Consider the following 21,712-nt stretch of genomic DNA (forward strand, 5'->3'; position numbering starts at 1 on the left):
ATTTACTGGGAGTTTGCCAGAGCAGTCTAAGATGCACCAGGAAACAAAAAGCCGGCTTTTTTCCAAAAATTGAGCCTCGGCACTGTAGATTCAAGTTTAAACACATCTTTTGTGGGCAGGCTTTGCCTGGCTTTGAATCCCAGCTGTGCTGCCTACTGGCTCTGTGACCTAGGGCAAGTTCCCTAGCTTTCCGTGCCTTAGTTTCCTCATCTGTAAAATGGAAAGAATGAAAATACTTAACTCATAAGGTTGTTCTGAGGATTAAATGTAGAGCCTTTGGTAGAGGGCGTAGCATGTAGTAGAGTTCAATAAATAATATTGTATTATTTCTACTATAAATATTTTTATCGTTGTATAAAACAGGGCTCAGCCCAGTTCCTTGAATATAGTTGCTGTATTTATTGTCTGAATGAACAAATAATTCATCCCACTGAATTTCATATTTTAAAAATTGTCAGAGCTTTTAAGCTAATCAATGCTGTTTTCTTTTTCTTTCCTTCCTTCCTTCCTTCCTTCCTTCCTTCCTTCCTTCCTTCCTTCCTTCCTTCCTTCTTTCTTTCCTTCTTTCTTTCTTTCTTTCGGATGTGCTGCTTTGAGATTTCCTTCTCATTGATTATAATTTTCTGTGTGTTTTGTTTGCTGTTTTTTAGTATGTGCTGAAAACATTTATGAATGAATAAATTCTATAATATTTAGCATTAGGTTCCAGCCGGACTCTTGGGCAGTGAGCTGAGAGGAAATATTAGAGAAGAGTCATCTGAGCTCAGGGTAGTGCAGAATGCAATTAAGTAATCTGAAATTTCTAGTATATCCTGTAAATGGGGAAAGTTCTCTAGGAGGAAATTTTGTGTCCCAGATGTAAGCAGAAATGTATTACATAAACTCTTAGTAGTCCCCTTCGTAAATGGAAGCCGAAGGTATCCTGTGTTTTTTAGTTGCTGGTATAATGGTACACATTTTATGAAGAAGCTAAGAACTATGGGGATATTGATATTGCTCCTGAGACTTTTTAAGGCATAACTGGGAATAAAGATTAATACTTTAAGTGCATTTGCTGTTTTCATTTCATTCTTGGAAGGCTTGACAGCCTCTCTGGGTGATATAATTGTTTTCTCAGAGAAATTAAGTACTTGTGAAGGCTATTTATTTTTGTCAGACCACGAATTTTCTTTTTTCTGACTAATTCATGGCAATGGTTCTTGTTGTTTGTAGGTATTGATATCAAGAAAGGCCGAGGTCGATACATTGACACCTGTATGGTCATCTTTGCCCCCCGTTACCTGTTAGATAATAAATCATCTCACAAGCTTGCATTTGCACAGAGAGAATTTGCCCGGGGACAGGTAAGCAGTTTGCTTTTGAAGAATGGGTAGTGTTTAAAAGCACAGGGAATTTTAATGTCATGGCTTATCTCCCCATCAGCACTGTAGGTTTTGTGACGTGAGTAACCATTTCATGCCTGAATAGCTTGTGGTAGAAGGCAGGGCTCAGAGTGGGTACTTAGACTTGACTTGTTAATCTAAAGCCAGTGATCTTACCTGTTTTAGGGAACAGCCAATCCCGAAGGTTACATTTCCACCCTTCCTGGCTCCAGTGTGGTGTTCCATTGGCCTCGGAATGACTATGATCAGCTCTTGTGTGTCCGATTAATGGATGTTCCCAATTGTATTTGGTCTGGAGGCTTTGAGGTCAACAAGAATAATTCCTTCCACATCAACATGAGGTAAGTTCAGAAACTATATTTAGACAAAAAGGAGCTTTGTTTGAGGTGCAGTAAATAAATAGTAAGTTGTAAATACCATTTAAATTTTAAATATTTGTAAAGCTATAAATGGGAATATTACTTTTCATGATGTGGACACACATGTTTCTGGCTCAGAGAAAGGTCTTAAAACTTGTAAAGACCAGGTACGTATGAGTGAACATTTTGATGGAAAGAGTTCAAGGGAATGTCAACAGTTTTGAGCATTGTGCAATTGCTGTGGTCTGTGGTTACAAGTTGGAGGGGCAGCACTGAGCTCATGGCTGCCTGCACGTCTGAAAATTCTGTCTGCATTTAGATGGTAACACTGATGACAAAGCTTTCTGTCTGTTCTCACACATTCTGCAAAGTCTCTCTTGTTTAATTCTGTTGCAGTAAATCATCTGGCCTTGGCCGGACCCAGTGACCCTCAGGTCATTATTGTTAAGAAAAATCAACGAAACGTAGCCTCAATTTGCACAGGATGACTCTTTTCTTTCTGCTTTCATCAAATGCCTTTTTTTTTTCTTTTTAAGTGTTAATTTTTTTTTTTTTCAATTGTGGTAAAATACACATACCGTATGAAAAAGATAACATAAAGATCCAGAGATTGTTTTGTGGTGCTCAGGTACAGAACATGAAATTGACCATCTTAATCATTTTTAAATTCACTAGTGTTAAGTACATCCATATTGTTGTGCAACCAATCTTCAAACTCTTTTTATCCTGCAAAAATGAATCTCTATACTCGTTAAACAACAACTCCTCATTTCCCCCTTCTCCAATCCCTGTTGTACTTTTTCGGTGAATCTGACTACTCTACGGACGTCATATAAGTGGAATCATGCAGTATTTGTCTGTCGGTGACTGGTGCGTTTCATTTTGCTTCATACCCTCAAGGTTCATCCATGTTGTAATGTGTCAGAATTTCCTTCCTTTTTCACGGGGAATAATATTCTATTGTATGTATATACCACATTTTGTTTATGCATTCATTCACCGATGGACACTTGGGTTGTCAATAATACAGCTCTGAACATTGATGTACAAATATTTCTTCGAGTTTCTGCTTTCAATTCTTTTGGGTCTATACTCAGAAATGCAATTGTTGGATCATTCCAATTTTATTTCTCTGAGGAATTGCCATAGTGTTTTCCATAGTCGCTGTACCATTTTATATTTCTACCAACAGTGCACAAAGGTTCCAATATCTCCACATCTTTACCAGCATTTGTTACTTTCTGCTTTTCTGATAGTAGATCTGCTAATGGGTATGAGGTGATACCTCATTGTGGTTTTGATTCACATTTCCCTAGTGATTAATGATGTCGAGCTTCATTTCATGTGCTTGTTGGACACTTGTATATCTTCTTTGGAGAGATAATCTACTCAAGTTCTTTGCCCAGTTTTGAATTGGTTTGTTTGTTTTTTCGTTGTTGTGTTCTGGTTCTTTATATAGTGTGGATATTAACCCCTTATGAGATAACATGATTTGCATATATTTTCTCCCATTTCGTACATTGCCTTTTCACTGTGTTGATTGTTTTCTGTTGTATGGACATTTTTAATTTTTATGTAGTCCGGTTTATCTATTTGCACTTTTGTTGCCTGTGCTTTTGGTGGTGTATCCAAGAAATCATTGCCAAATCCCAATATTATCAAGCCTTTTTCCTATATTTTCTTCTGAGAGTTCTACAGTTTTAGCTCTTATATTTTAGGTCTTTGATCCATTTTGAGTTAATGTTTGTATGTGGTGTTAGATAAGGGTCCAACTTCATTCATTTTTTGTGGATATTCGGTTTTCCCTACACCATTTGTTGAAAAGACTTTCCTTTCCCATGGAATGGTCTTGGCACCCTTGTCAAAAACTATTTGACCCTATAAGCAAGGGTTTATGTCTGGACTCCATTTCATTTGTCCATATGTCTGTCTTTATGCTGTATCACTGTTTTGGTTTTTTTTGTTTTGTTTTGTTTTGTTTTTAAAGATTTTATTGGGGAAGGGGAACAGGACTTTATTGGGGGAACAGTGTGTACTTCCATGACTTTTTTTCCAAGTCAAGTTGTTGTCCTTTCAGTCTTAGTTGTGGAGGACGCAGCTCAGCTCCAGGTCCAGTTGCCGTTGCTAGTTGCAGGGGGCGTAGCCCACCATCCCTTCCGGGAGTCGAACTGGCAACCTTGTGGTTGGGAGGACGAGCTCCAACCAACTGAGCCATCCGGGAGGCAGCTCAGCTCAAGGTGCCGTGTTCAATCTTAGTTGCAGGGGGCGGAGCCCACCATCCCTTGCGGGACTTGAGTTGAACTGGCACCCTTGTGGTTGAGAGCGCACTGGCCCATGTGGGAATCAAACCGGCAGCCTTTGGAGTTAGGAGCATGGAGCTCTAACTGCCTGAGCCACCGGGCCGGCCCCCGTATCACTGTTTTGATTACTGTAGCTTTGTAATAAGTTTTGAAATCAGGAAGTATGAGACTTATAACTTTTTTTTTCCAAGATTATTTTGGCTATTTAGAGCTCCTTGAGATTCCATCTGAATTTTGAGATGAAATTTTCTATTTCTGGGGCTGGGGGGGGACCACTTGTGGTTTTGATAGGGATTGCATTAAATCATGGGATCCACTTTGGGGAGCACTGACATCTTAGCAATAGTAAGTCTTCTAGGCCATGAATAGGCGATGCCTTTCCATTGATTTGTGTCATCTGTCATGTCTTTCCTCAAATGCTCTGGAAACTAAATATACTGCAATCTATGCTTTGTCAGCACATTTAGATGTAAAATTTAATCTTTTATACTTACGGTTTGTTCTCCATTGAGAACACCATTGTGAGGGGACAGAAAAATGCCCAACTTAATTATAGATGACCCAAAATAGTAGCTACATCTGACTTTTTTAAAAAGCCATTATCCAAGGGTTTTTTTTCTTTTTGTTGGTGGGGTGCCCTTCTTAATTATCCTTTGCCTGGCCCTTATTAGAGTTAATTGCATCTGGGAGAGGTTTTCAAGCTGTGTTCCTAAGAGTAGTTGGGGTCTAAGGCAGGAAGAAGCATTTTTCCAGAACTTTTGTCTGTTAGTATCATGTGTTTCCCACAAGATTTCATTGCGGGGCTGGAGGGCCGGAAGGTAAGGAGTTCCGAAGCTAAAACCACCATTGGTTTATATACTGCCTGGATGGAGGCTGCCCGGATCTGTTGTCTGAGAAGGAGAAGCCAATTTCGAATTAAACAAAAAAGTTACTCGTGATTAAGAGAGAGAGAGAAAAAGAGAGAGAGAGAGATGGGTGGAGGTGGGGGAAGATGACCGGTACAGTTGTTAATCCTTTTGAAATAGGTTTAGTGTGCCGTCCTCAAATACTGAGTGTAGACTTATGCCATCTGTTTCTTCTACTTTCTCCACCGTTTCATTTTTAAACAGCTTAGACCTACAGAAAACTTATGACTAGTGAAGGAGCACCCCTCCGTCTTTTACCTTGATTTAATGCATTTTAACATTTTGCTGTGTTCTTCTTGTTCTCTCTCTACACATACATACTTTTTTTTTCTGAACCATTTGAAAGTAAATTGAATCATCATGATGCTTTAGCCATAAAAACTTCACTCATCACCTAAAGGCAAGGGCATTTTTTTCTAAATGATACATTATCATTGCACAGTGAAGAAATTTAATATTGATATGTTTTCTAATAAATAGTCCTTTAAAATGTCCTTCATAGCAGTCCCCTCCCCCTGATCTAGGATTCATTCAAGTCTCATGTGTTTTATTTGGTTGATAGATCTCTTCTGCTTTGATCTAGAATATTCCCACTTTTACTTTTTTGTCTTTATTGACATTGACCTTTTTAAAGAGTCTAAGCCAGTGTCTTGTAGGATGTCCTATTTTCTGGATTTTTCTGATAGTTTCCTATATATATATAGATTTGGCTCAAACATTTTCTGTAAGAATACAACCTAAGTGGTTCATTGTGTTTTCGATTGCGTCTCATCAAGAGCCAGTGACATCTGTTGGGCCCATTATTGATGTTGCTAAATTCGATCATCACGATTACATACTGACACCTCCATTCCACAGGATTCTTCCTCACCTTCCCTCGTCCTACAGTGAGAACCCTCGTTATCAGTAACATCAATATATCAGTTTGAATCATATGCAATTGCTCTTTTTCTAGGTCAAAAGTAGTCTAGTATCAACAGTTTTATGTAGTTCAACCAATAGTTACTCATTTGCTACACTGATACTATTAGCCAAAACAAACCAATGAAAATTTGTAGGTCTTGTGTACAGTTACAACGTGAATGAATTCTTTTTACTGTGTGATTATACTGTCACTTCCTGTTTCTTAATGTTCTCAAAGAACACACAGTGGTATTTATTGATGGCGGGCCATGACGTGATTGTGAGAAGGATGAGAGAAAAGTGAATTGGAACTTGTTTTCTCCATTTGATGCGGCATCTTTTGTTTCCTTTTTCTGCAGAGATACCCTGGGGAAATGCTTCTTCCTGCGTGTGGAAATTACACTCCGAGGAGCCACCTATAGGATCTCCTTTAGTGACACAGATCAGTTACCCCCTCCTTTCCGCATTGACAACTTTTCTAAGGTATCAAGGGAGAGCCAATTTGGCTGTTTTATATGCGTGCGGGAGGGTGGCATATGGACTGCCCTTAAGATAAAGATGAATACATTTCAAACTTGGGTTTAAAAGAAGCCAGGCAGGGAACTCTGTCGCTGGAGAACCTTAGAAATCCTTGCCCTGAAGGGGAGTTCTGCAGGTTATTTTGATTGCTGGGCAGCCTTGTCTAGACGCGACTTGTCACAGCCTCCAGTGCTTATTCTGGCTTGATCGTTTGGTTGACATGGTGCCGTCTGCAGCCCGTCCACACACAGGAATCAGAATCAGGTTGTCCAGTGACAGAGGGAACGGGCAGTTATACTGTGAGCATTTTTATAACTTTTACAAGGAAAGCAGAAAAATGGAAATCATTAGACTGTTTTAAATTATGCTTTTGAATAACAACGTCTTATAATATGTGACTCTCCGTGGCTGAATTCTAAAATTGTTATTCCTTTCTGTGTTCAAAGTGTGTCATGGGGTGGATGAGGGTAGAAAAGACGCCACTGAAAGGATAGAATTGCTTCCCCTGAGTATTTGGGGTGGCAACGCTTCTTAAAGCCCTTTATCCAGCAGGCTATAGCCCAGGCCTTTAATTGGTCTTTTCGCAGTTTGAAAGATGATCAGGAAGGAATTTGAAGAGATACGATGAGGAACCTCACTTGTGGTTATGCCCTGTCTAGGATTCATTTGGGAAGGATCTGGAACTTACACCTATTGTAGGAAGCGCGGAATCATTTTGCATTAACACCAATCTGAATCAAAGTCCTCTCTACCCTCTCTGCTGTCACTGTAGGTCCCAGTTGTCTTTACTCAGCACGGTGTAGCTGAACCCCGGCTCCGAACTGAAGTGAAGCCCATGACTTCATTGGATTATGCCTGGGACGAACCCACCCTGCCACCTTTTATCACTCTCACTGTCAAAGGCGCAGGTTCCTCTGAGATCAGCTGCAACATGAATGATTTCCAGGATAACCGACAGCTTTATTATGAGAATTTTATTTACATTGCTGCTACACATACATTCTCTGGGTAATTCTGGGTTAAATTACTGTTCTTGTAAAGCAGGAGGCTCTAATTATTAACTAGTCTTAAATTCTAAGCAGTTCTCAGGAGGCCGAAGGATGAAGGAAGATTCCTTCCATTCTTTACTAAATCCCAGGCTCAAGGTCTGTCTTGAGAGGTCTTTAGTCTAAGCCCTTGTCTTCTGGGTAGATTAACATTCATCCAAAGAGGCAAAAGTCTTCTCTTTCTCAAGATCTCCCCAATAATCCACTCTCGTATTTAACAGCTCCTCCGGTAAGGGATTGTTCTTACAGTCTCTTAAATTCCTCTTGCTGTAAGATGTTATTTTTTTAAACTTCTTGCTGCTATTTTTAAGTTTGTTTTATCTCTTTCCTCATTAAAACTGACTAATCTTCATCAAATTATTCAAATCATCAGTCTGACTTATTTTTCCCATTGAGAATCCTGATTAAGCAGACACTTAAGGGTCTATTTTAATATGCACCTGAAGCCAAACAAAGAGCTTGACTTGACAGTAATTCCAGTTGCCTTAGAAATATGATCTTCACTGACGTCTGACTAGTTGTATTTAAAAAATTCTGGTGAAGAATAGCAAGTTTATTCTAATTCTCCTGTTAGGTTGGTGTATAGATTGGCACACAGAGATCAAAACATTGGGCTTTCAAACCGTAGTCGTTCCACCAACATGTAAATACAGTTGACTGTTTCCTTGCTGGTTCCAGGGCCAGTTTTAAAGTTTATCCATGAAGAAACAGGGAAACTAGCTGAATCTTTAGCACTGCAGATATAAACCACCCGATGAACAGCCCATTTAAAGTCATATTCCTTTCCAAAATGTTCTGAATAATTTTGCTTATGAATGACATTTTTGTATGTGCCTTAGGCCCCCAAAACAGTGTCTGGTCTGTGCCGTATCTTATCTACCTAGAGTCCAGATTCCAATACGAATGAAATTGAACGGGCACCTTTCCTTAGAATAGCCATTCTTTTCCTTGTTTGTTGCAGTTCTTATTGGTAATGATGGTCCTGGGATTCTTATCCTGTTATAATTAAGTGAATCATGTTTGTTTGTTTCTTTTTAAAGATTATGACAGTTAACAGTGTGACATGCTTAAGGTTTTAGTGCCTGAAAAACCAGTTCTGAATCTGGTTGCTAATCATGTTTTTCCTTTCATGTTCTTATGTTAAATTCCAGCAGTTACTAAGCTCTTTAACTGAAGAACCCTGCTGCAGGATTATGAGTTTAGTGGGTTGAACAGATAAGGAGCAGATAAAAAGAGAAGTTCCTGGGAATTTTGCTGTGCTGAGGTTCAGGCATCTTTTGGAGTTTATTAGATACCATTTGTTTGCAGTTTTGGAGAGAACTAAGGATAGGGAAGAAGACTAGTTTTGTTTTTGTTGTTTTTTATTTTAAATTGAGGTGGAAGTCACACAACATAAAATTAGCCATTTTAAAGTGAACGGTTCAGTGGCATTTATGAGATTGGTACAAAAGTAATTGCAATTTAAAAGGTTAAAAATAATTGCAAAAACCGCAATTACTTTTGCACCAACTTAATAGTACATTTATAACGTGCTTCCACCTCTCTCTAGTTCCAAAACATTTTCATCGCCCTAAAAGGAAACCCACGCCCATTAAGTAGTTACTCTCCTCTTCTCCCAGGCCCTGGCAACCACCAATCTGTTTTCTGTTTCTCGGGATTTACCTATTCCAGATACTGCACATAAATTGAATCATAAAATCTGTGATCTCATGTGTCTGGCTTCTTTCACTTAGCATGTTTCCAAGGTTCACTCTATGTATGTATTAGTATTCTAGTCCTATCATGGCTGAGTAATATTCCATTGTATGTGCAGACCACATTTTGTCCATTCGATGATGGACATTTACATTGTCTCTACCTTTTGGCTGTTGTCAGTAGGGCTGCTGTCAGCATGCCTCTACATTTGTTTAAGTTACTCGTTTCTAATTCTTCTGTGTATATACCTAGGAGTGGAATTGCTGGGGTCTGTGGTAATTCCATGTTTGACTTTTTGAGAAACTGCTGTATGGTTTTCCACAGCAGCGGAATCATTTCACATTCCCATCAGCTGTATACAAGGGTTCCAGGTTCTCCACATCCTCAGCAACTTGTTGTTTTCTGGGTTTTTGTTGTTGTTGTTGTTGTTATTGAATTGTAGCCATTCTGGGTGTGTAGTGGTGTCTCGTTGTGGTTTTGATTTGCATTTCCTTAGTAACTAACAATGTTGAGCATCTTTCATGGGCTCATTGGCCATTTGTATATCTTGGGGGAAACGTATATTCAAATCCTTTGCCCATTTTAAAATTTGACTTTGGCCTTTTTATTGTTGCATTTTAAAAGTTCCTTATATAATATGGGTACAAATCCCATATAAGATATATGATTTGCAAGTAGCTTTTATTCTGTGGCTTGTCATTTTTCTTTCTTGATGGTGTCTTTGAAGGATAAAAGTTTTTAATTTTGTTGAAATCTAATTTATCTTTTTTGTTTTTTGTCACTTGTGCTTGTGGTGTCATGAAAACTAGTTGTTTTTTCATGAAAACTAGTTTTTAACTCTGAATTTATCAGCCCCCTTTTTTGATGATAAAGATTAGTAGAAACAGGAGAATAATCTAAATAAAATCTCATTGAAATACTCCAAAGTGTAGGTAGGCTGCAATATTCCGTAAAGTTTCGGGTTCTTAAGCCACAGAGAAGCGCACCATTGACTTGGAGAAAGGTGATTATGAACCTTTGTTTTCTTTTCATCCTAAAGGAGCTTCTGATTTCTTACCAAGACTTGGGGATGTATTGATGCTGATGTTCTGTCTGGCAAAGAGTAGAGCTAATTCTTGGACCCTTGAAATGTCTGGCTTAGGTTTTTTGTTGTTGTTTTTTGGCCTCTAAAGATATATCGTCATCCTTTTATAGCCACTTAATAAAATTATCAGGAGAGGAGAAATGTCAGAGTATATCTTCTGACAAATGAATCTTTGAGCTATACAGGAAAACAGCACAACCTTGATTTTTCTGCAACTTGCGTCAGATTTTCTCTCTTACAATTAAAAAAAAAATCTCTTTTTTATAGTGGAGGATTTAGGCATTTGCTTATGAGTTCTTGAATACTTGTGTGCGTATGTGTGCATGCATGTGTACATGTGGGAGACTCTGTATATATAGAGTTATATAATTTTTTTTTAAATTCCAGTTTGCAGAAGGGGACAGGAAGGCCTGTGGCTTCCAACAAGGCCATTACCTGTGCAGAGCTCGTCTTGGATGTCTCACCGAAGACACAAAGAGTCATTTTAAAGAAGAAGGTAAGAGAACTTGGAGTTTATAATGAAAGATTCTTAGCGCTGGGAGGGACCCAGGCCTTATAGTCCAGCCCCTCGTTTTATAGCTAAGGACATAGAGACGTGGGCTGGATGACTTGCTCAGGTGGGGACACGGGGTCTTGACTGCTCCAGGTCACGTGTTTCCCACTGTCCCGTGATACCTGGAATTGCCAGCCCTTTCTCATCTTTGGTGCCTTTTCTGGAAAACTTCATTCTTGAACTTTTTTTTCCCCCCCTCAAATTTGTGATGTCATTTTCATTTCTCTATTTTTCCGTTATAGTACTTCCCTAATCTATTTTTTCCTAAACTGAATGGAAAAATGATCAAACATCCCGTTTTTCCTTTTTTTATACCAACAGTCTTTTCAAGTCTTCTTAGGGAACACATTTATGCTAATAGACCGAGAGAGAGAGAGAGAGAGAGAGAGAGAGAGACAGTAAAATTTGGGTTAAAATATTACACATGACAGAAGGACGGGTAATAAATAGTTCACATTTCAAAACGAAAGATGTTTGAGAACAGAGGTGCAGAAGTCACTTTAAGAGGAGGGAGATTTGAAACACATTTACCGGAGGGTTGCGTTCCTGAGGTTTTGCATCATGGAAATCACATAATCCAAAAATCCCCCTGACAGAGGCTGTCTGTTCACCACCGAAGTGGCCCTGATGCTGACGAGGATGACCTTTTATCACCTAAAGTGGCGTCACGTGGGGCAGGAATGTAGCTTGTTTATGATTCGCTTGGCTTTGAAGTTATGCAACTCGTGTCAGATTTTTAATTGCAGAGGAGATTCAAATTAATTCAAATTTTGCACATCAAATGAAACTGTAATACATGTGTTTCTAATTCAGCTTTATATTTTTTAACAGCTTTGTTGAGATATAATTTACATACCGTACAAATTACCCATTTGAAATACACGATTCAGTGGTTCGTAGTGTATCCACAGATATGTGCAACCTCCACCACACTCAATTTTAGAACATTTTCATCACCTCAGGAAGCAGCCCTGTATCCTTTAGCTGTCGCCCCCCATGGTCCCATTACTTCCAGCCCTAAGTAATCACTAATCTTTTTTGTTTCTGGAGACTTCCCTACTGTGGACGTTCATGTAAATGGTCTTTTGTGAGTGGCTTCTTTCACTTAAGCTAATGTTTTCAAAGTCCATCCATCTATCAGTCTGTCAGTACTCCTGCGTGTATTTTTATATCAGTTCAAAGTCACATCATTCAAATTTCTTTTAAGATGTTGTCACACTCTTGTATTTAAGGCTGTACTTATTGTGAGATGCTTTTTAGAAATAAGCTTTGGGAATGATGATGAGGAGAGAGACCATGAGGCATAGTAATTGAAAGTAAACAATTTTTTAGGCTTTTATTGAGAATTTTGAAAAAGAAAATTTTGAAGTTATAATCGAAAGATAAAAGAAGTAGCAAATCTGACAGAGTCAAATGAATTGAAAACAAATGGAAGAGCACTTGGAAATGATGTTGTCAGATGACCTTCAAAGGATGTTCAAGTTCATGAAGATATTAGGGTGAATGAAAACCAACTCAGGAGTAAGATGATTTATCAAGTGCGATATGAGCACCAGATGTGTTCAGCAAAACATGAATAGTAAATATATTTGTAATTTCCAAGGGCCAGGTACCTTTTTAGCAGACAAAAACAGGCTTTTGTTTTTATTAAGTAGCAAAAAAACATTTTAAGTAAGATTTTATAATTTACACAACAGTTTCATAGTTGTTATTTCATTTGATGAGGATGAAAACTGGTTTTGGTTTTTTACTTTTTATTTTGAAAGAATCTCAGATTTATAGAAAAATTGGCGGAAATTCTGTAGAAGTGATGCTGTGATTTTGATTTGTCCTGTTACTGGTGATGTTTACTTTAGCACTTAATTGATTTGGTGTCTCGCAGCCTTCTCTTCTGAGAAGTTTCTCTTTTTCCCTTGTAGTTAATAAATATTTTGTGGAGACTATATGCTTTGAGACTATGTAAATATCCTGTTCCTCATCCAATTTTCTATGTATATATTAGCTTGGATTTCCATAACAAAATACTATAGACTGGAGGACTTAAACAATGGGAATTTATTTCTCACAGCTCTGGGGGCTGGGAGGTCCAAGAAGAGGGTGCTGACCAGTTCAGTTCCCTGGTCAGGACCCTGTTCCTGGCTTGTAGACTTCTGCCTTCTCTGTGTCCTCAAATGGCAGCGGGTGGGGGGTATAGAAAGCAAGCCCTTTGGTCTTTTCTCATAGGGGCACTAATTCCACCAGGAGAACTCCACCCTCATGACCTCATCTAAACCTAATTATCACCCAAGGGCCCCATTTCCAAATACCGTCACGACTGCTGGTTAGGTCTTCAGCATAAGCATTGTGGGTGGAGCACAATTCAGTCCATAGCATTCTGTTTGTCGTTATGGGTTTTTGCTTTATTCAGTGAGTATCTGTTACTGTCAGTGTTTATTTTTATGCTTAATTCTCATAAATGGCCAGTAGGCGCTTCTTCAACCTCCCATGCCCTTTGATATGTACCCCCCATTCCTCGAGCACTTCCCTACTTTCTGACACAACCAGTTCTTCCGGGCTCAGTTTGTACTTTCCCTGGAGCACACACACATTCACCTACCCCGCACGGATTCTGCCTTCTTCAGTCTCATCTAAAGGTTTTATTTCTAAATTGTGAAGTGGAGAAGGGAACTGGGAAGAGAGTAGTGCATCTCAGATTCTTAAATGGAAATTATGAAAACTTGGTTTTGCCTGGGCATCTGCGCTTTGATTCCTGACCTGGAACATCTGCAGAGTAACAGATGCTTTTCCATGTGGTTCGGTGCTGTGGGTAGATGTGTTCTCTCCCTGCGAATGCAGAAGGAAGCACGTGGGGGTTGCCGATGGAGAAGGCAGCTCAGCTTCGTGTCTTCCACGTGGAGGAGGCAGTAGCATCGTATCTTTCTAGGTTGGTGTTCCGGCTTCATCACTTAGAAGTATATGATACCTGGTACTCGCATTCCTCACTGAGCTTCCTTTTCCCACTTCTCCCAGGTGTGTGAGAAGGATCCCCTAAGCTAATGGACATAAAGTGCTGTGTGAAGAGGTGGAATCATAGTAACATCGTGAGCATTTAGCGAGGCCAGACCCTGTGCCAGGCATGCGCTAAGGGCCTTGTATCTATTACACTTAGCACAGGACCACTAAGAGGCAGCTGAGTTCCTGAAACAGAGACTCTGAGAGATGCAGTGACTTGTCCAAGGTCACTCAGCAAGTAAATGGTGCAGCTGGCTCTCAAATCCCTGCACTTGGCTCAGCACTCATACTACTTTGTTAGTTCTTACTTTGTAGGATGTAATGCAGAAGTTGTCTTTCCAGTGCAGGGGCAGCATGTGGATGACTTTGTGGTACCCAGAAGTGTCTTGACTGTGGAGGGGCTCCCACCTGGTGAGAGTGGATATGATCCTGACAGGTCTAGCTGGAGTGTATGTTCCTGTAGAGAGAGTCTTCTATATGGTTAGGTGTTACTGAAATGGAACTATGCGGGTTATGTTAGAAAGGCAGCGTAGCCGAGTGCTTAAGCGTGTCGGCTCTGGAATCAGGCTGCAGACCCAAATCTTCTCTCCGCCACTTGCTAGTTATGTGACCATGGGGAGGTTTCTTCATCTCATGGGGCCTTCATTTCCTCATTTGTAAATAAAGACAATTAATAGTATATACCTCATTGGATTGTTTTGAAGATTGAATGAATTTACCTACATGTAAACCCCATGGGTAAGTGGCTGGCACATAGTAAAGTATCAATAAGTCTTATGATGATGATGAGTATTATTGTTTCTATATATGGATTACATAGACTTTTGTGGATTGGCCTGGAAGTTCAAGTACTGTCTATAAAATATTCCTAAGGAGAAAATATTTAGAATTAACAGCAATCAACTTAGTATAACCTTTGAATACAGTTAGCTTAATATTTGAATACAATCAATTTGTAAATTGGAAACCATCAATATAAGATACGTCCATTATAAACATGGGAGGGGAGAAGACTGCTGGTAAATTCCGGTTGTCAGCCAGTAATGAGTATTACCAGTGAGCACATGTTAAGAATACCATATACACTTTATATAATTGAGTCACTCTTTAAGGTAAGGGCACCCAAAGGTCACCATCTGGAGCAGCAGTTATCAGAGCAAAATAGCTAGTGAAAGTGATTGGCCTGAACTTCAACGGACTAGTTTGCCCAGAAAATATTAAGTATATGACAAGAATAAATGGTTTAAATTTACATTATGTAATTTTTGGTTTGGTTCAAGAGTATAGCATATTTCGTCCCGAGTGCAACTGGGGATTAACAACATTGAAACTTTGAATTAAGAATTTATGGAACGTGGAAACTAGCTTTCATACAGTTCCTACGTGAGAACTGATTCAGCCCTTGTATGAAGCTGTGGCTGCACATGATGGCTTTTCGTGTGTCTGCCCAACAGGAGCCAGGGAAGCGTTCTCAGCTGTGGAGGATGACCGGCACAGGCATGCTGGCCCACGAGGGCTCTTCCGTGCCCCACAACCCCAATAAGCCTTCGGCGGCCCGCTCTGCCGAGGGGTCTGCCATCTTGGATATTGCTGGGCTTGCTGCAGTAACTGACAACAGGTATACTTTCCTAGGCAGCTTTTGATTCAAGTTCATTGCTTTCAAATTCAGACTCAGAGGAAATCTACCAAAAAGCGAGAGTCTGTACATGAAGTAAGAATTGGTGTTTTTATGTGTGTATTTTTCGTCAGTGACGAAACCTGTCGCATTCCCAAATATGAGCATTGGGCCTTCATTTTGTTTTGTTTTTTTTAAAGCTATTACGGAAATGCCTTTGGAGATGTTTTAAAAATTCAAACAGTAAGAAGGATGTGTTATGAAAATTGAACGTCTCACCCAAACTTCCATCAAGAAGAATTTCTGACTTTAAATCTTTTTAAGAATTTTTTAAAAATCTTTCGAAAGCAGAAAGAAACTATTTAGAGAGTAATCTAATGTGTTTTTTTATAGCTAACTCCGTGGGTTCAAATCAGCTCTTTAAATAAATTATTTTATTTGCCTTAGTTTCTCTATGCAATCAGTGTATTTGTTTCCAGTGAATACATTATTTACTTCCAGAATAATTTTCGATGACTTACAAACAAGTTAAAACCCAATATAAAATAAATGTATTTGGAAATAAAACAGAGCAAAGACTACTGAAAATATTTTAAAATATATGTTTAGCAGGCAACCTTTCTCATACTGCACGACAGCTAGTCATTGTGAGAATGCAAGAATCTATATTATTTTACATATAAATAATGAATATTCTATATAAGAATATGTATAATGAATCCTTTAAAGTGTTACTGTTACTTTGTGTCCCCCTTTTTGTTGCTTTCCATTTTCTTTTATTCCTCTTTCCTCATTAAGAGCTACCTAGTTGCCATAGGAATCTCACTAAGTGCCCATTAGAGTAAGAGTAGAGGATATTGGAAGGAGGGAGAGGAAAACTGTGATCCTAGTATTCTCTTCCGGCCTGAAATATGTGACGCAGAGGACTCATTGCATTTTCCTTTATCCCAGATACGAGCCGCTGATGCTAAGAAAGCCTGATCGCAGACGAAGCACGACCCAGACGTGGAGTTTCCGAGAAGGAAAACTGACCTGCGGGTTACATGGGCTGGTTGTCCAGGTTTGTAGGTTGTGACATCCTCAGCAGCAGCAAGCAGTGGGTGGGGCTTCTTTGAAACAAAGTCTCAATTATGAGATGCAGGATATGTTGTTAAATGGGAAAAACTAATTGCAGAGCAAATACGTATTACTCATTTTAATCAAAAAATCAAGACTTAGCTTTGGTTGTGCGTGTGTGTGTGTGTGTGTGTGTGTGTGTGTGTGTGTGTGTATTTACATGGGGAATGTTCTCAAAGGTGCTGCATAAGAAATCTATTAGGAATGGTTGGTTGCCTGGGAGTGATGGGCTTTTTTTTTTTTAGTGGCTAATTTGTTTTTATTCTTTGACATAAATTGCTTACATAATTTTAAGAAGAACGGAAGAAAAATGTCAGCTAGAAAAGCCCACCTCTAAGTGAAATGGATTAATTTGAGACCTGTGAAGTTAATAGAATAGCTACAACAGTCTTATAAAGTGTTCTCTGAGATGGTGACTAATCATCACGAGCTCTTCATGCTCTCGGTTCTGTTTATTTCTGCGTTCTTAGTGGTGCCCAAATCAGCATTTAATTGTCGTAGCAAATGTCAGAACAGAGATTGCTGTGGTCAGTTTCCTCTGTCCTCTGTTTAGCCAGTCTACCCAGGATGAACTCCCGAATACTGTATAAGCAAATATGTGTTTGGAAAATTACCAGAGTTTGGATTTTCTGCCCTTCTGGCTTCAGGCCGGGAATGAGACCATGAGTCTGAGATGCCTGGGTAGGAAGACATTTCGGAGGTTTGGGCATTAGCAGAACAACACGTGTGACTGTGTGCATTTCTGCCTCAGCCCGGGATTTTACCCCAAAGGTAAACACTAGAACATTAGGCCTTGGCTAGAGACTTGCAGTGTGTTTGTCCCTGTGAAAGCAGGCTGTCCTTCCATAATGGGAAATTGTTCTCTAGGGTAGCGAGCAAAATTCTAAGGAGCCTCTCACTGCTATTTGGTGAGATTTATTTTCTTTATCTCTATCGCCCTGAGCTGTTTTCATCAAAGACAAGCTGCTTACTTATATGAAGCACACATCTGGAATGGATTTGTGATTTTCAATTAGCAATACAATTCAGACTTCTAGAGGCAAAAGAGGGCTTGTTATAATTGTTGGGTTCTGAGTCTGACCCTGACTTTACTTCTGGTTTGTTTCTAAGCCCATGTGATTCCGATTCTCTTAGAGCGTTCCTCCTGCCCCCAAATCCCATTTGGTGTTTGTTGTTTGTTGAATCTATTTTATCATTTCTCTGGTTGTGAATGACTCTGTAATATAGTATTCAGCAGAGCAGAAGGTGTTGTGGTTGGGAAATTAGCTTGTTTCAATCCTATTATTTTCATATAAAGTAATCGAATGCATTTTAACATTTTCCGACATGGCCCTTATCAAGTTGTGTAGGCACTTTCTTTCTAAATTTACAACAGTCATAAAAGCTTGTTCCATGTTGATATCTGTCCTATAAACCAGTTCAAAGTATCCTTTTCGTTACTCAGAATTTACAGCAAATTAACCAAGGGGATCTAGGTACTCTAGCCATTGCCCTCTCTAGCCCTGTATTTGTTCTCTCCTCCGCATCATCCTATAGACTTCCATTTTCCTTGGAGCATACAGATACTTTTCTGCAAAGGCCTGAATGACTGGGCATCAGATGACATTCCCAGCTCCCTGTTTTATTTTAGAAGGGGCTCCATCTTTTGAATATTTAGGTTGATTGTTCAAGCATAGGCCTGTTTCAGGGAGGTTTTCAACTCTAGAATTTGCTTCTTACTGGAAAGCTGAGTGATAGTGGTCATTGCTTTATTTTCAGATTGTGTCAGATTTTTAAGCAAACCCTAATGAGAATACTCAGAGAAACAAGTGTTTTGGTACTTTTTTAAAAAGTTGATTTTAATAAGAAGTTACTACTAAACCAAAATACCCTGTTCATAGAATTACCTTACTCAGCATTCCCTAAATTCATACAGCATAACTTTCCATCTTGCTCAGGTAATTCTACTGTTTTTCATCTGTAAAGCTGAAAAAAAATAGTAAATGCCCTTCTGTACATTGGCCATGACTCTTCAAAAGAGAATTTAAATTTGGTAACTTGTTTCAAATGACATGTTAAATTATCAAAGCCAATGCCTTTACTTTTGCTTTGTCTTCCACATCTTAACTCTGTCTTGTAGGCCAAAGGAGGGCTTTCTGGTTTGTTTGATGGAGCTGAAGTTGTTCTTGGTCCTGACACTTCCATGGAACTTCTGGGGCCAGTTCCACCGGAGCAACAATTTATTAACCAAAAAATGAGGCCTGGTTCTGGAATGTTATCCATCAGAGTCATCCCAGATGGACCAACTAGAGCACTCCAGGTGGTAATTTATCTTAAGCACTGACATGAATGAATCTCAGTGTGCCTTTTTTCCCCAAATGATCAGTCATTCAACAAATGTTTACTGAATTATTTATACTGGATATGAAGATATAACGTTTTCATTTATAAAATGGGGATAAGACCTATCTCACATAGTTGTTAGAAGAATTAAAGTATAAGTAAGTGAATATAAGATGATATAAAAAATAAAGTATAAGAATTAAGATAATGCAAAGAATGGTACATATTAATATTATCCATCATTATATATTTATTATATATTTAAGTAATTGATATATTAATAACATTTACAATCAGACAATTAAAATGTTGTGTTTATGAAAGTAGGACTGGAGGATATTGTGGAAAGTATATAGAAAGGATTAATAGTCCTAGATTTGGAGGCTGGAGGGGCTTCCTAAGAGAAGTAATATTTAAGCTGAGCTCTAAAAGTTAACTGAAAGGATGAGCCAAATCAAGAGGGAAAGGAGGAGGGGCTATACCCTAATAGTGAGAATGTTTGTTCAGCAGTTGTTTGTCAAGTACCTGCTAGAGCCAGGCACGGTTCTCAGTACTGAACACACACTAGTGAGCAAACAGACAGAATTCCCTGCCATCTTGGAGCTTACGTTCTAGTGGGCGGACAAACAATAAACAATAAACATAATGAGTAAATTATTTCGTATTTGGGACATTGGTAAGAGAAGGCCTGGAGATAAGAGAGAGACCCAACTGGCACAGGGCATATGCTGAGAAATAAGTCTGGGGATGGAAGTAGGGGCCAGATCATTGAAAGCCTGAGACATGCTAAAGATTTGTATTTTTTTTATGTCAACAAGGAGTCAGAATGACACGCACAGAACTTTTTTATAGGTGGCTCACTCTGGTTGCAGTGTGCAGAACAGAGTGGGGTCAAATTGGAGACAGAGAAAGACCAGTGAGGCGGCTCTTGCAGTAATCTGGATGAGAGATTACGGTGACCCAAACTAGAATAAGCGGCAGGGGTGGGATGAGGAGGTTGGAGAGAAATGAATAGAAATGAAAGCTTATTAAGGAGCAGAGTCAGTTCAGTCAGATTTAATGATTGAATGTGAGGATGAGAGAGAGAAAGGAGTCAAGAACGGCCTTCAGGATTCTGATTTGGGCAACAAGGAAGACGAGAGTCCCTATCACTAGCCAATAAACATGCAGCAATTTTCTGGGGAGAATGAAGAGTGAAATTTTGGACTTATTCAGTATATGAGATCTGCATGAACATGTCCAGAAGTCAGGGTAAACATGGGTGTGCAGCTCAGGGCAGAGATCTGTGCTGGAGATACGGATTGATCTGGTCATGGTAATTAGAGAACTAAGGAAAAAGGAGAGGTGTTGGTATGTAACAGTGAACTCTCTGAGGTAATGCATCAGAATCCATATGCCTTTTTAAAAACACCCTTCTTTAAGGAAAAATTGAATGCAGTGATTGTGAGTTTTGCATATTTTGACATCAGCGATAATTTTAGATGCCTGACGCTTCCAATGTCTATAGCGTGGCATTTGCCATGTAGACTTAAAACCAAGTTCGCTTCACTATTACATAAATCTCACCTTAGCTTTGGAAGCAATTAACTTCCACAGGATTATGGCGCATGCAGTGAGTTTTGACCGATACAAGTGATATGGAATAGGTTTCACTATGGAAGTATGAGCCCACTTAATATGGTGTTTTATTTGACCTCAGATAACAGATTTCTCCCAACGGAAAAGTGACCGTTCATCGTATGAAATGGATGAACTTCCTGTTACTGAACAAGAGCTGCAGAAATTAAAGAATCCAGATACAGAGCAGGAATTGGAAGTAAGTTTTAAGTATTGCAAATTCATTTCTTTATCATAAATTGGGTCAGAATTTGGCTATGCAGTTTTCTCAGTTTAGACCTCTTTTCTTTCCGCCCTAGCTGAATTCTAAATACAGGTGTTGCTTCACAATGTTCGATGTTATCACAACATGAATGTGTGAATATGTTATTTATGTGACAGCTGTAGTTGAATGTAACAAATGTTGCTAAAGTAAGGTGACAGTAAAGAAAGCTAAACTATTTGAATTTGAGCAGGACTAAAGGTGGAGAACAAGCAAAATAGATTTTTGTTTGTTTGTTTGTTTGCCCTAGTTGACTCTGATATCTTCCTTTCCCTCTCCCTGTTTGGGAATTTGGAAGAAAGTGAAAAGTTTAAAAAAGAACATGACAAAGCACATCTATTTGATATTTATTCAGTGATTAAAAAAAAAATCAAATACCTATATGTAAAGCAATGTATTGGATATTACGATAGCTCAATGAATAACTTATTAAGAGCTTGCATCCCAAACGGGAGACAGAGTGTCGAACAATTATTTTCCTGTAGTGCAATATAGAATGTCATCAGTGCTACAATAGAGGTATTATCATATCTGGAGTTCTGGTGATGGGGGGAGATGATGGGATTCGAGCCACCATGGTGAATAATAGGACTCTGCTACGTGATTCTCATCTGTTCAAAAGTAAGGTAGAGGCATTCAAAGCCTTGTATTTTCCTTGTTCTCTCTTGGCTGCCTTGAGCTGTGGTTTAAACTGTTGGTGTGCCATATTTTGGTTTCCTTTTAGGTGCTTGTGAAGTTAGAAGGTGGAATTGGGTTGTCCTTAATTAATAAAGTCCCAGAAGAACTGGTCTTTGCAAGTCTTACAGGAATCAGTGTGCACTACACACAGTTGGCAACCAGTCATATGCTTGAACTCAGCATACAGGATGTACAGGTAAGGAGCGGGGGTGCATTGGGAACTTGTTAATCTCCTTGTTTTTGCTGCACATTTAACCAGATCCAGTGTTTGCTGTTCTTAAAACTTCAGTGCTTTGGCGGAAATATCCTTTTGTAGCCTTCAAAAAGTCATTCTATGCATATAATTGTTTCTTCCTACACTTGTG

The 21,712-nt window shown here is 39.1% G+C and overlaps 1 protein-coding gene across 5 annotated transcripts in view; it reads left to right on the forward strand.

Annotated features, from left to right (window-relative positions):
• The window catches only part of VPS13D (vacuolar protein sorting 13 homolog D), a 233,615-nt gene that overhangs the window by 110,948 nt on the left and 100,955 nt on the right, over positions 1–21,712 (forward strand). For all 5 annotated transcript variants that reach the window (XR_004423896.1, XM_033114935.1, XM_033114937.1 and 2 more), the window contains 10 exons: positions 1,213–1,343; positions 1,548–1,723; positions 6,209–6,332; positions 7,141–7,376; positions 10,581–10,689; positions 15,192–15,355; positions 16,304–16,412; positions 18,588–18,767; positions 20,490–20,606; positions 21,394–21,543. Coding sequence is in view for 4 of the 5 variants with exons in the window: in XM_033114935.1 (XP_032970826.1) it covers positions 1,213–1,343; positions 1,548–1,723; positions 6,209–6,332; positions 7,141–7,376; positions 10,581–10,689; positions 15,192–15,355; positions 16,304–16,412; positions 18,588–18,767; positions 20,490–20,606; positions 21,394–21,543 (1,496 nt within the window). In the remaining variant the exon portion in view is untranslated. The remainder of the gene's footprint in view (positions 1–1,212; positions 1,344–1,547; positions 1,724–6,208; positions 6,333–7,140; positions 7,377–10,580; positions 10,690–15,191; positions 15,356–16,303; positions 16,413–18,587; positions 18,768–20,489; positions 20,607–21,393; positions 21,544–21,712) is intronic.

The sequence above is a fragment of the Rhinolophus ferrumequinum genome, chromosome 9 (assembly GCF_004115265.2).
Source record: "Rhinolophus ferrumequinum isolate MPI-CBG mRhiFer1 chromosome 9, mRhiFer1_v1.p, whole genome shotgun sequence".
Classification (NCBI taxonomy): Eukaryota; Metazoa; Chordata; class Mammalia; order Chiroptera; family Rhinolophidae; genus Rhinolophus; species Rhinolophus ferrumequinum.